The sequence below is a fragment of the Python bivittatus genome, unplaced genomic scaffold, assembly GCF_059951505.1.
Source record: "Python bivittatus isolate LINGU-HERP-01145 unplaced genomic scaffold, Pbiv_v1 ctg000960_np1212, whole genome shotgun sequence".
Taxonomy (NCBI): domain Eukaryota; kingdom Metazoa; phylum Chordata; class Lepidosauria; order Squamata; family Pythonidae; genus Python; species Python bivittatus.
The window spans coordinates 11,285,369-11,300,103 of NW_028277124.1; the positions used below are offsets into that span (position 1 = coordinate 11,285,369).

Genomic DNA, 14,735 nt, shown 5'->3' on the forward strand with positions numbered 1-14,735 from the left:
AGAGCATCTGAATGGGGGATTGGAGCAGTACCTACGGTGCTATGTGGATTACCAGCAAGATGACTGTGCAGAGCTACTGCCATTTGCGGAGGTAGCATATAACAATGCGGTCCACAAAAGCACTGGCTTCACCCCGTTCAAGGTGGCAACTGGGCAAGACTTCGTTGCCATGCCTGAGCTACCCCAAACTGCGTCCCAGATCGGCTCATTGGACACTTGGTTCACCCAGATAGATGCCACAAGGCGGGCGGTCTGGACGGCACTGCAGGAAGCCAGAGCAGACTACAAAAAATATGCTGACTGCGACTCCCCAAGTGACAGTGGAAAGTAGGGGACCAGGTATACCTGTCCACAAAGAACCTGAAGACACATCAAGCGTCAAAAAACTCAGCCCGAAGTTTGTGGGTCCTTTCCCTATAGTCGAGGTATTAAACCCAGTGACTGTCAAGCTGAAGCTCCCAAAAGCACTCGGGAATGTCCATCCGGTCTTCCATTGCAGCCTGCTTAAACCGCACCGACCGTCCAACGACTGGCATAGAGATGAGCTGGCCCCGGCACCAATTATGGTCGACGGGGAGAGACACTTTGAAGTAAAGCAAATCCTGGATGCCAAGAAACACAAGGACCAGATCCAACTGCTAGTACAATGGAAACATTTCCCGAGAGCATACAGTGAGTGGGTAAACAAGTCCCATGTTAGGGTGCCTGAACTGGTCAAGGACTTTTACAAGCAGCAACCCAGGAAACCAAGGTAAAGGGGGGCAGGGGGCGGTATGTCAGATTCAGCTGGCACGGCCTGGCACGACGAAGGCACCGCTCAGCTTCGCCTAAGTCAATTTCACTGCCCAGGTGTGAGCAGAGGAAAAGGGGAAGTGAAACCGTGAGCTGATTACCGACAGGTGGCGGTGCTTAACTCAAAACCGCAAGCAGATATTTGGTATCAGCACGGCTTCCCTCGGGCGCTGCAAACAAAGGAAAGCGCAGAGGCTTGGAAGAACTCCCGGCTTTGAGTGCAAACAGGCAACCCCAAACAAAGGCAACAACAGCGCAACCCATAGACAACAATCAGAAAGACAAAAGCACCGGACTGAATCTGCCATTTGGGCAAGGGGGGATTACTGCGGGTAATCTGTAACTAAGCAACGGGTAAAGCGCGGGAACGGGGAAGCTATAAAATACCATGTAAGCTATGCCAAGCCAATCCTGGCTTTGTCTGTACTTACTTATGTTACGCTTGAGTAAACTTGTTTGCTGAACACACATGTCATGAGAGTTTCTCTGAGATGAACGGGGTAAACCTTACAATAGGCGCATTCAAATTTGCAAAGAGTGCCATGCTGATGTATTGTTTGGCTGATCACAAAACAAATTGGTAGGCAGGCAGCGGTGGGATCTGATCTCCAAACTACAAAGGCATTCTTTTGGCCCAGCAGTTTCATATAAATAAATCCTCCTGCTCTGAGGGAATAAACTTATTTTTCTAGCTTAATGCAATAATACTTGAGTACACGGAGCTTTGATAAACTTCTATCAGAAGTGAATCAATGAACATTTGACTTTGATCTTTGCTGCAACCCAAGTGTCCATAGCTGCTACTTTGTCCCTCCACCTTTTTGGACAGCTTCCTATCTCTCTGATATCCTTATAAGAGAGCTGACCATTCATAAGCTAGCTTTAATGCATTACCATCAGCGCTCTCAGAATACTGTTTTAGTAGCCCGCTTCTATATGTCCTATCCATTAAAGGAAACCAAATCAATTGCCCACAGTCTCCTATACTGCTCTTTTTATTCACAGAGTTGATCTTCCCTCTCCTGCCAGCTCACTGTTAGACTTTTGGAAATAACAACCTCCTATATTGTCTTCTAGTGGATAAGTCAAGGGCAGTCCCCAAGAGTGTCACAAATTCTGTGCATCTACCATGTTCAGGGACTGCATAACCAATACAGACTAAAGCATTCCTTATTTGAGATATTCTAGGCAAAATGTGAACCCTTTCTATGTCACATTTTATTATAGCTAAGATATTTTTAAGCATTTTAATTTTATAGTAGTTATTAAATCTCCACCCCATATTTATCGGTTAGGAGTTCTCAGCTCTGATTGGCAGGTGGTCCTCTGCCAATCAGAACATCCAGCCCTGATAACAAGGAGGAAGATGGACTTGAGGAGAGGGTAGTTTAATACCACGGTTTAATATAGGAAAACAGGATTATATCCAATTAGTACCTAAGCATTTAAATCCTTCCAAGTATTTTAGATCCACCTTTGTATTTCAGTCTCCCCCCATCAGCTTTTTTTTTTTTTTTAAGAAACCTCTATGCAGTCTACCTACCTGCTTTCCTATCTTACTTTTCTTTTCAACTCTGTCCTTCTGTCATGGGTCTGTGCTCTACTTTGGGCATTGACCCTAATAAAGGGCTACGTATGAAGAGGGAGTCAAGGGCTCTTCTGTAAGCATCTAGAAAAGAAGGCTGCTCAGGAACCAGATGGGTTTGGCAAGAACAAATTATGGTGGTGGCCTTATGTAAAGCCTCTTTTCCCACCTCTTGGGGCTTTCCTGATTGTTCAGGACTAACCTGGGGAGCTCTCTGGGACTCTTCTCCTCATCCCACTCCAGTTCTGGCCTGTTTTCCAGTTAACCAGATCCAAGGATACCTCTCTCCAGCTCCTCTCTGGCACCTCCCTGGGGGAGAAAAAACAAAGGTAAAGAAAAAAATATATCAAAACTGCAGATAGTATTATTAAGCAAACCATGCCATTAACTATCACCCAGTGAACCCTGCCCCCCTTTGGTAACATTCCTCATCCAACAGGTTGTCTTCTTCACATTTTAATGTCTCCTGGGATGGTCTGTTCCTCTACTACCAACCCCTTTGTGGAGGATGGGGTGGTGTTTTTGCTTTTTCATCAGAAAACAACGTTTCTGCTCCAATTAAAATCCTTTTTCCTCACACTCCTCCTGGGTTGTACCTTTTTCCATTGAGCCAAATGCAAAGTCATGCATGTGTTGAAAGGGAGGGAAAGTACTGATCAGTTTTGTTCTGCAGTACTTCCAGGTGGTTTTCAATTAGATTTGAGTTTTCTGCTATCTTTCCTCACTCTTAAGCCCAAGTAGCAGTGGAAACATTTCAATATTTCCTTTTGGAACATGATTTTTCCAAACATTCAGGTTTTTTTTAAATCCAAGAATCTTGTCACTTGAAGTCAAAACATTTTCTCTAGTGCCTTGAGAGACTGGTTCATGTGAAGAAAGATGTCCACTAAGTATGCTAATTTCTGCAACCATTCTCTAAGCACTCAGCAAAATGTGAATACTCTTTTCTAGGAAATACTCTTGCAATTCTGCCTTCAGCTCAGACACCCTGTTGAGAACTCTTCCTCTGCTAAGCCACCATATTTCTGTGTATAACAGGAGACTTATGTGCTCTTTGTCCAGGTTTTCAGTTTTTTAAAAAAACATTCTTGAGTGAACTGGTCTTTATTTAATAAAGTTAACCATTTTTGTATCATCATCCAGAACTTTTTTCATTTCATCTCCAAGAGTTTTTGACACCACCACCTCTCTGTGAACAAAGCAGTGTGTTGTGACAACATCAGGATTTTCTTTTTTTAAAAGAGAAACAAAACCTCTCATGGAGCCAACTATTGATGGAGCACTATCAGTACAGATGCCAACACAGTTCCTTCAAGACAGATTTTTTGTCTCCAGGTATGAAGACAAAACTTTAAATACAACTTGGTCTTTGAGTGTTTCATGTAGTTCTTTGCAGCAGAAAAAGTTTTCTTGAATTTCACCATCATTTACAAATCTTACAAATGCCATAACATGACATTTATTGGTGAAATCTGTTGACTCATCAACCTGGATAGAAAAGCTGCTGCTCTTCAGTTTATCACACAAAGCCTTTTCTGCATCATGTGACATCTCATCAATACTTCAACTTATTGTACTGTTTGATAGTGGAACCTTTTCAATTTCTTGTACTGCATCTGGTCCTAGCATTTTCCCCACTATTATTTTATATGCTGGCATGATTACTTTCTCACCCATAGTGTGACTTTTACTTTGCTGTGTAATAAGTTCTGCTACTAAATAATTTGCTTCTTGGGCTTTTTAACTGACTTTCATTTTATTAACAAAAGCTTTACTCTGTTTGTTTTGTGATTCCAGTAGCCATTTAAAATAAAATAGAACTTTTACTTGTCATATGGCTGTGATTTGTAGGTAAATATCTTTTTAATTTTGCTGGAGCCATTGCTGCATTTTAAGTTGTTTGCCACAGATGAGACACAATGGAATAGGACAGCTTGGATCACCAGTCCATGTAAAACCCATTAATTAGCTTTCATTGTAAAGATGGACTTTTTTTTTTTAGTCCATTGAGGTACCAGTGCAGGAAAATGCTGAGAAGATTTAAATTCTTCATTATCATAATTAAACTTATTGGTATTGTCCATTCTAGAATCCTCCTCTTCTCTCTCACACCTCTTTTTCAAAAATTGCCACATTGAACCCTGAGACATGACTGAATAAATATGTACGAAATTTATTTAGAATAATAGGAATATATATAACAATAGGAATATAACTATAGGAAAACTGTGGGGAAAAGATGCAGGAGGGGGAAACTGATGTCACAGACTAAGTTGGACGAGTCCATTAATTTCTTGAAAAATGCACTTCTCCCTCCCCTTCCTGCAATATGTTCCTCCCTTCCTGCAATATAGCGTTCACCTGTTATCAACGGTCTCCCCTATCTTGCATCAAAAGTTAAGAATGGATTCAATGAAATAAACACTGTCCTACAGTGCACTACCAGATAGCTCAGAAAGAGTTGTAACTAGATTTTTGTTCAGTCTCTGCTCATCACTGTGCACTTGCATTGACCGAATTTGAAATAATTTTTTAAATAAATCATGATCTCCCAGGGAACCCTAGTGACCTCTTGCAGAACCCTAGGGTTCCACAGAACCCTGGTTGAGAAACCCTGCTGTACAGTATAAAGAATGATTAAAGGAACTGGCATCTTGAGTTTGCCAAAAAACAAAAACAAAACCCTGAGCAGATATATAATTCTCTGCAACATCTAAAAAGCTGTCATGTGCAAGAGGGGGTGGACCTGTTCTCTGTTGAAACAGAGGGCAGGATAAGGACCAACAGTTTGAAATTAAAGAAAAGAAGATTCAGTCTGGAGGTTAGGAGGGATTTCCTTAACTAGAGAGAGTTGTTAAACAGTGGAACAATCTGCCTGGAGCAGTGGTCAACTCCCCCATTGCTGGAGGTTTTCAAATGGGGTCTAGATGGCCATGTGCCAGGAATGATTTAGTGGAGCAAGAGTTGGACTAGATGACCTAGAAGAACCTTCCAACTAATATTTCTATGATTCTGCAAAAGAAGTGACTCTCTTGGTTCTTCTTATGACCTTTTCTTAGAGCATGTCTATAAAATCCATCATAAGCCTCAAAATCCAAGAAGATTGAGGCTTACAATAACTATATTTAGTTATGAAGAGCCACACCAGACTTGAATTAGGGCAAATATAATCAGAACCTGCAAATGGGATTGCCGCTTATTCTTATTTTCTTCAAACATTTAGTATCTAAAGTGCTACGGAAAAGTATATTCATTCCTCTTAAATTAAATTATGTGGTTGATGACCTGCATTCACTTTGGTGATGCACCACTTAATTTCTAGATATGCTATAAAATGATGAGCAGATTTTACCATCTCATGGATAAAAGAAAAAGAAATGTGGTTATAAGGGGCTTAGTTAATATACAAAACTATAAAAGCAGGAGGAGAGCAGAAAAATCAAACTATGGATTGTACTTAATCCAGGCCCAGGCAAAGAAACACCAGTTGAGGAAAGAATCTGGCAATGACTGTTCACAGACACTTAAATGCCCTCGTCTCAATGTCTGTTAGTAGTTAAGAAAGCAAACAAAACACTGGGATGTGTAAATAGAAGACTGGGGTTCAAATCAACGAAGATCATTATGTCATTGTTCTAAGAGATGGTGCGACCACACCAGAAGAGAAGCACAACACTTCAGCCATTATTCAGCAAGCCAGAAATGTAAATCAGAATGGTGATGTGGGAAGGCTGCAGAAGACAACATAAATGTAATGAAAACATGATGGGGTGCACAGATAATTGTAGAATAGAAACTAGAGACTGAAAACAAAGGGCAAGGGGAACCACCTTGAGAGAAATTATAGATAATATTCACCACACTGTTGTATGACATTATTGGCTATGATGAATAACTCTTCAGTTTATTTGAATGACTACAAACCAGGCATCTCCAAACTTTTGGAGATCTGGATTTTTGAAAAAGGTTTGCTCCCCTTAATAAAAGGGGCTTAAACAGAAAATGCTACTGAGTGCTGGTGTTCATTGTGTGGTCCCTCAGCCATACTTTCATTCTTATTTTGATGTAAGATAGAATCTTTTTTTTTTCATTTGTTAATAGAGGACCATCATTCCAAAACTTATTTATAGAAACACATAGGTTAATCTGTGATATCTCTATATAGAAAGTTCTAAATTCTGTTTTACAAATGCAGGAAGCTCATGTTCCCATTTTTCAAGTAACACTTGCTGCAGAAAAGGAAAGATCACCCAGTACAGATTGGAGTTGGAGGGGCTATAAAATGATTTGACCTATATTGATACTGATTATAGTTTTAATTGTATTTCCTTTCCTTCTTAGTATTTTATTGTTTGATGATATGGTCAAAAGATTAATCAATAAGGTGTTTATCTACAATATGTGTGTGCATTCTTATTATGACTCATCTCCCTCCTTGAGGGACACTCAATATTTTCTGTCCACTGAGCATCATTGCGGTGTTTGTTTTTCTCCTTCTCCTTATTTTTTTCTCTGAGACCTTTAGTAACATAGAAGTTCCTCCAAGTTTGCTGATCACTTCTTCATGTGCTGTGTTGTATTGATTACAGTATATAAAGATTCGCTGAATATAAACATACGATGAATATATTTATTAGCTACTTTCCTCTAAAATATGGAACCAAGGCATATAGATCAATATAATATTGATCAAGCAAAATGCCAAGTGAGAATAGGGGCTAAAAGTATGTGGGGGGGGGGGAGAGCAGCCCTCTCTTAAGTCAGTATAGTTTATTGCCAGCTCCTGCAATAACTCTAAAATGTCCAGCTAATACATTTAGTTTGCAATTTTATCACATTTTCAGCATAATTTTATATGCTGGCTAACTTTTTTTCTTTCAGGAGTAATGTACTAGATAAAATCCTTCCTTCCTTCCTTCCTTCCTTCCTTCCTTCCTTCCTTCCTTCCTTCCTTCCTTCCTTCCTTCCTTCCTTCCTTCCTTCCTTCCTTCCTTCCTTCCTCTGGACCAAGACCTCACTAGGATCTTGTTAACTTGTCTCAGAGAAAAGGCAAGCAATATGGGGTACTAAATTCTACAACAACCAAGAATTCCCAGCAAAACCCTTCCTACCTAGACAACTCACATACCTCCAAATTCCATTTTTGGGAATGATCTTAGTGATCTTCACATAGCAAATAGCAGTTTCATGTGATAAGGAAAAGCCCTTATCTACAGTCAGCTGAAAATTGTGGAGATTTCCCATGTCATAATTATCAGAAAATGCTTTGACTATTACTGATAGAGCACACCTGTGAGATTTGCCCCGTTCGACAGAGAAACTCTCGTGACACGTGTGGTTCACAAAGAAGGTTTACTCATGCGTAACGTAGTAGTCACAAGCAAAGCCAGGACTGGCTTGGTACAATTGCATCACTTGTTATATTCCCCCCTTCCCGCGCTTTTTCCCGCCTCGTGATCGCGTTGCGGCTGTGGGCTATTAGGCCCCCCAATGTCCCCCCTGATCGTTCATGATGGCAGGGTCGGTCAGAGTCCATTGTCCTTGATTGCCAGTCCCCCTCCGGCTGGGTTGGCCCCTCCCTGCTACGTGCAGACCGCAGGTTCTGTGCTGCGTTGCGATCTTGTTTCGCTGCCCTGCGGCCCCGTTCCTTGCTTGCTCGCGCCGTTATCAGTTCGTAATTAAAAGCTTCCACTGCGGTTTTCCTGTTTAGCTGGCCGCAGGTGGCTCGTTAATTAGCGGCGCTTTCGGTTCCTCTTTTCCCCGCTAGCTACCGCCGGTGGATTCCGCGTGGTCTGGTTGCGAGCTTCCCTGCAGCCCCGTGCTTCCCTGAACCTCGTGCTGACCGAACCTGACATGCCGCCCCCCTGACGACAACTCCCCCCCTCGGTCCTATTTCGGCTTCCCGGGGTATTTCCTGTAAAAGTCCCGCACTAGGTCCGGCGCCCTTATGTGGGTTTTACTCACCCATTCGCTGTGGGACTTGGGGAAATGTTTCCATTGCACTAGGAGCTGGGTCTGCCCCTTGTGCCTCCGGGCGTCCAGTATCCGGTTGATTTCAAAATGCTGCTCCCCCCCGACCATGATGGGTGGTGGTACTCCCTCCGCCTTGTGCCAGGCGTTCCCCGGCTGGTGCAACTTTAGCAGGCTGCAATGGAACACCGGGTGGATCTTCCCGAGGCTTTTCGGGAGCGTCAGCCTGACGGTCACCGGATTGATGATCTCCGAAATGGGGAACGGCCCCACAAACCTCGGGCTGAGTTTCGATGCCTGGTGCGTCTTTAGGTTTTTGGTTGACAGATACACCTGGTCCCCCACTTTCCACTTTTCCTCGGGGAGCCTCTTGCGGTCCGCGTGCTTCTTGTAGTCGGCTTTGGCTCTTTGCAATGCCGCGTGCGCCGCTCGCCGGGTCTCGTCGATTTGGGCGAACCAGGTGTCCAGGGAGTTGATCTGGGATTCCGGCTGAGGCAGCTCCGGCATGGGGACGAATTCTCTCCCGGTGGCTACTTTGAACGGAGAGAACCCGGTGCTCTTGTGGACGGCGTTGTTGTATGCCACCTCCGCGAATGGTAGTAGCTCCGCCCAATCGTCCTGTTGGTGCCCCACGTAGCAGCGCAGGTACTGTTCGAGCCCGCCGTTCAGGCGTTCCGTGGCTCCGTCCGTCTGCGGGTGCGCCGCGGAGGATAGGGCTTGTTTCGTCCCCACCCGCTTCAGGAACTCCCGCCAGAACCGCGCGATGAAGTTGCCGCCCCGATCGCTGACGATACGTCGAGGTGCGCCGTGGAGTCGGTAGACATGTTGCACGAACAGTTTCGCCAGCCCCTCGGCCGTGGGGACTCGCCGGCATGCTACAAAGTGCGCTTGTTTGGAGAATAAGTCCGTGACCACCCAAATGGCGGTCTTCCCCTTACTCTCCGGGAGCTCCACTATGAAGTCCATGGCGACCTCTTGCCAAGGGCCGTCGGGTTCCGCTACCGGCTGGAGTAGGCCTCTAGGTTTGCCTTTGGCTCCTTTCGCTGTTGCGCACACCGGGCAACCCCCCGAGTACGCCTCCACGTCCTTCCGGAGCGTGGGCCACCAAAACTGCCGCCGGATTAAATGGAGTGTCTTTACGAAGCCGTAATGCCCCGCGCTCCGGCTGTCATGGGCTCTCTCCATGACCTCCCGTCGGCAACCCTCGGGCACGTACAGCTTTCCTTCGTGCCACCACAACCCCTCTTGGCCGGTTAGCGCCTCTCGGTTCTGCTTGAGCCAACCGTCCCGCTCCGCTGCCTCCGCGAACCCTTGCCTTACTTCAGACGCCGCGTCCCGTCGCTCCCCCTTGGTCTGGCTTCGGGTCACCGCCTTTGCAGCCAGCCTGCTGGCGGGGATGACGGAGTCCACGATCTCCTCCCGTAGGCTGGCGTGCTGGGGCATGCGAGACAGTCCATCCGCTAAGAAGTTGCGCTTCCCGGGGATGTGTTTCAGTGTGAACCTGAACCTCCGAAGTATTGGGACCACCGTGCCTGTTTGGGGGATAGCTTACGCGGGGTCTTCAGGGCCTCGAGGTTCTTATGGTCCGTCCACACCTCGAACGGTTCAGTTGCCCCCTCCAGTAGATGCCTCCACGTGGCCAGCGCCCACTTGACCGCGTACGCCTCTTTCTCCCACACCATCCACCTCCTCTCCGTCTCGGTGAATTTGCGGGAGGCGTAGGCGCACGGGTGGATGGCCCCTCCGGGCTGGGTTGGAGCAGGACTGCTCCCGTTGCCACGTCTGATGCATCCACTTGTATTATAAACCGCCGGTCTGGGTCGGGATGGCGCAGGATCGGCTCTGCGGTGAACCGCTGTTTTAGTTCCTCAAACGCCCCCTGGCATTCTGCAGTCCACGCGAGTGCCATGCTGGGCTTGGGGGGTTTCCCAGTGCCCTTGGTTTTAGCAGGTCGGTTAGGGAAGGGCGATTTGGGCGAAGTTCGGGATGAACTGACGATAGAAGTTCGCAAACCCTAGGAAGCTTTGGAGTTGCCTCCGGGTTCGCGGCGCTTCCCAGCCCAGGACATCCCTTACTTTCGCCGGGTCCATCTCAATTCCCCGGCTGGATATTCGGTAGCCGAGGTAGTCTAGTTGCTCTCGATGGAACTCGCATTTCGAGAGCTTTGCGTACAGCTGTGCCTTCAGCAGTCTCTGGAGCACCGTGCGCACCAGGCTCACGTGCTCCGCCAGGGTCTCGGTGTAGATGAGGATGTCATCCAGGTAGACCAGGACGCCCCGGTAGAGTAGGTCGTGCAGCACCTCATTAATTAGCTGCATAAATACCCCCGGGGCCCCTTTTAATCCGAACGGCATCACGGAAAACTGGTAGCTTCCGAGCGGGGTGTTGAACGCCGTCTTCCACTCATCTTTTGCGCGGATCCTAACTCTGAAGTAGGCTTCGCGCAAGTCCAGTTTTGTGAACACCCTCCCCTTCGACAGATGCGACATCAAGTCCTTCATCAGGGGGAGGGGGTATTTGTACTCCATGCTGATTGCGTTCAGCCCCCGGTAGTCTACGCACATACGGAGCGAGCCGTCCTTCTTCTCCCGGAATAACACCGGGGCCGCTAATGGTGACTTCGCGGGTTGGATGAATCCCCGTGCTAGGTTCTTGTCTATGAACTCGCGCAGGGCTCCCATCTCCCTCCTCGACAGGGAGTACATTTTTGGCTTAGGCAGGGTCGCTCCTGGCTCTAGCTCGATGGCGCAATCACTGGGCCGGTGTGGTGGGAGCTGGTCAGACTCCTTCTCCCCGAACGCTGCCGCCAGGTCTCGATACTGCCTCGGGATTCCGCCGCCCGTCGGGGGTTCCCCGGGTCCGGCCCCTCGCTTTGTGGTTGCCTCGCCAGTCGCCGCTGCCTCCCCTCGCCTCGGGATCGTGGCGGGTCTCCGGGGTCCCGGCGCTGCTGCTGCTGCTGTTGCTGTTGCCGCCCGGGTCTCGGGCCCCATCTGCTCTCGCCCCGTCTCCCGGTGTCCCGGACCCTCCACTTGTCCGCCGGTGGTTGCGGCTGCCTCCGTCTCCACGGCTCGGTCCCCTCTGCTCTCGCCCCTCGCCGGTCTGTCGACCCCGAACCGCACTGCCTCCGCCGTCCAGTCGACTCGTGGGTTCCGCCGCCGCAGCCACGCCAAGCCGAGTACCACCGCGTAGTCGGCCACCGGGACCACCACGAACCTCAGTTCTTCCCGGTGACTCCCGATCGTCATCTGGACCGGCTCGGTGTAATACTGAGCTGGCCCCCCCCCTGCCAGCGTGCCATCTAACTGGCTGAATGAAATGGGCTCCCGGAGGCGCCTCAGCTGTAGCCCGAGCCCCGAGACCACCGCTGGGTGCATCAAGCAGTGGGTGCAGCCCGAGTCCAGTAGCGCCCGTAGCTGCGCCTCCCCTCTGGATCTCACCCCCCGGACGTGTATCCTCACCCGGAATGGTGGGCAGTCCTCGTCTCCTATTGGGTCCGCGCGCCTCGACTCCCCTGCTCGCACTGGGACGCCGTTCAGTGCGAGCGCGCCTCGTTTCCCGCCGGCTCCGAGTCCTCTCCGGAGGATGCTGTCTCCGGGGTCGACCACCCCCGCGTCCTTTCTCGGTCACCGCCGCCACTGCCCCCTTCCGCGGTCGGTCACCGGTCCTTTTCCCGTTCGCACGCGGGGTTTTGACTTCGGGCCGTGGTGGGGCGCCTTCCCGCTCCGTCGGGCACTGCGCTGCTCGGTGGCCTCTGCCTCCGCATCGGAAGCACAGATTCGGGGCTCTGGTCGCCTCTCGCCTCCCGGTGGACTGCCGTCGACCGCTCCGTCTCTCCTCGGGGTCCTCTCCCTCGGCCGGTCCCTCGTCTGGTCCCGTCGTCTTGTGCTCTGTTGGATCTGCCGCCACGCCGATTCCGCCGTTCCGGCCAGCCAGATCCAATCCTTCACTGTGGCCGGGTCGTCCCGCCCCAGTGCCCGTTCCAGGATCTCTGGGTTGAGTCCCCTCTTAAAATACTTCACCTTCAGGGACTCCGGCCAGTCCGCGAGTTTCTCGGCCAACCTCCGGAACTCCAGGGCATATTCCGATACCGATTTGCCCCGCTGCCTGAATTGTAGGATGTCGTCCTCCGCCCGCTTGGCGCTCAATGTGTCCTCGAATCTGTCCCGGAGCGCCTGCATGAAGTCCGGGAAACTCCGTAGTTCCGCCGCGTTGGCATCGTACAGCCCGATCACCCAGCTGGCGGCTTGGCCATCTAGCAGCTCGGCCACGTAGGATACCCTGTCCTCGTCTCTAGCGAATAGGTGACCACCCCTCTGCATGAACCCCCTGACGTGCGTCAGAAAGTGCGGCAGCTGTTCGGGGTCCCCTGAGAACTTCCCAGTGATACCTCGAAGTCTCAGGGCGTCTGCCGCCCGTTGGTCCTCCGACCGGGGCGCCGTGGGTGGTGCCGGCGGGGGTGTCGGACCGCCCCCTCTGTCGCTCGCCTCCTCGTTCACCGCCGGTGGCCCCACTCTCTGTAGTAGGGTCTGGAGCATCGCCTCCACGGCGTCTAGGCGTCGCTCGACTCTCTCTAGTCGGGCGAATTTCTCGCTCCACTCACGGTTCCGGAATCCCGAACCCCGGGTCATCGTAACGCCCGAATCGTCTGGTCCTTGATTCACGCCCATCGACCACCGCTCGGATGGAGTGCGCCCGGCCCTGGCCGCTGCCCCGTCGCTCCCGGGCGGCTCCGACCGCCCTTCCGCGAGCCTGGATCCCTCGCGCTCCAGCTGACCCACGGATTCCTCGTCGCTGGTCATGCCTGTATTGAGAAAGAAAACGCTCCTCGGTGGTACCGGGTAGCGCTGACGGTGAGTCCTGGCTTTATGTGAGATTTGCCCCGTTCGACAGAGAAACTCTCGTGACACGTGTGGTTCACAAAGAAGGTTTACTCATGCGTAACGTAGTAGTCACAAGCAAAGCCAGGACTGGCTTGGTACAATTGCATCACTTGTTATATTCCCCCTTCCCGCGCTTTTTCCCGCCTCGTGATCGCGTTGCGGCTGTGGGCTATTAGGCCCCCAATGTCCCCCTGATCGTTCATGATGGCAGGGTCGGTCAGAGTCCATTGTCCTTGATTGCCAGTCCCCCTCCGGCTGGGTTGGCCCCTCCCTGCTACGTGCAGACCGCAGGTTCTGTGCTGCGTTGCGATCTTGTTTCGCTGCCCTGCGGCCCCGTTCCTTGCTTGCTCGCGCCGTTATCAGTTCGTAATTAAAAGCTTCCGCTGCGGTTTTCCTGTTTAGCTGGCCGCAGGTGGCTCGTTAATTAGCGGCGCTTTCGGTTCCTCTTTTCCCCGCTAGCTACCGCCGGTGGATTCCGCGTGGTCTGGTTGCGAGCTTCCCTGCAGCCCCGTGCTTCCCTGAACCTCGTGCTGACCGAACCTGACAACACCAGCTACTGTAGCAGTCAAGAAGGGGAATTTATCGCAGGGGAATTTATCGCAGGGGAACGTTGCTTGCTGGGATGATTCTTCTAGTAATATTTAAAAGCATACATCTCAGCAGTGTATGTTTCTTTCCTCTTTTCTTTAATTTTCTTTCTTTGATTTTTTATAGCTGCCCATTTCGCAAATCATTCCACTGAGGTAGTGATTGTGGACAATATTTTCGTTCTTTTACACTAAGCATCTAGCTGTTCAGGATTTCTCTAGAGGAACTCTTTTCATAGAAGCTCATGTCAGGATCCACAGAACCCATTCCATCATATGACAAGGGCCGTTTAGTGCTTTAGATTTGACTTGGAAAAGGTACTTTGGAATATGCAGGAGTGAGAGCACAACACTTGCTTGTGATTCATTAAGGCAGCCACATCTGTCTCCAGGATCACATAGGTATAACTGAGGTCCCTCTATAGAACTTTAGAAATAATCTGAAAATGTGCTTCAGAGTACTTAGAGTGCAAATCCAGCATCTCTCTTCAATTTTTTAAAGCAGCTATGTCTTTCTTAGGATTGTGCAATTTCCATTTGCAACTCCCACATGATTCTGAGAAAAAAATCCAGCTGCTTTAAAGAATTTGCAGACGGATGTTATATGAGCACACTCAAGTACTCCAAACCACATTTTTGGAATTAAAGCTGAAGCTTTGTAAGTTTCCAGAGAGAGGTAGAATGGAGTGGCTACTTGTGGCTACAGATACATTCTGATGCCCTCCTAATGATAATGACTGAGAATCTGCAAAGTCCAGTGAAATTATTAGTTTAACTATGACATGATCTTATGCATCTCATTCTTGCTCAGACCACTTCAGCACTGTTCCCAAAGCTTCCAATAATTCTTTTTCACATGCAATTTGAGAATGATTCCAATTCTGCCTAACCTCCAGCTCTCTGGTTAACTCCCTGTAATGC

General features: G+C 49.2%; 1 protein-coding gene across 1 annotated transcript; it reads right to left on the reverse strand.

Annotated features, from left to right (window-relative positions):
• Positions 1–428: 428 nt before the first annotated feature.
• On the reverse strand, positions 429–13,339 carry LOC148213635 (uncharacterized). Its single transcript, XM_088131366.1, has 2 exons — positions 12,256–13,339; positions 429–602 (listed from the first exon to the last, which is right to left on the reverse strand). The coding sequence occupies exons 1-2, from the start codon at positions 13,144–13,146 to the stop codon at positions 429–431; spliced, it is 1,065 nt and encodes a 354-aa protein (XP_087987492.1). The 5' UTR covers positions 13,147–13,339.
• Between the last annotated feature and the right edge of the window lie 1,396 nt (positions 13,340–14,735).

Excerpts from the sequence above, each read along its gene's own strand:
- LOC148213635 (XM_088131366.1), bottom strand. The coding sequence starts at position 13,146 with ATGACCAGCGACGAGGAATCCGTGGGTCAGCTGGAGCGCGAGGGATCC. Across the intron at positions 603-12,255 it reads TGGCCGGAACGGCGGAATCG|GATTTGCTTTACTTCAAAGT; the intron begins GCGTGGCGGCAG and ends CTTGGCATCCAG.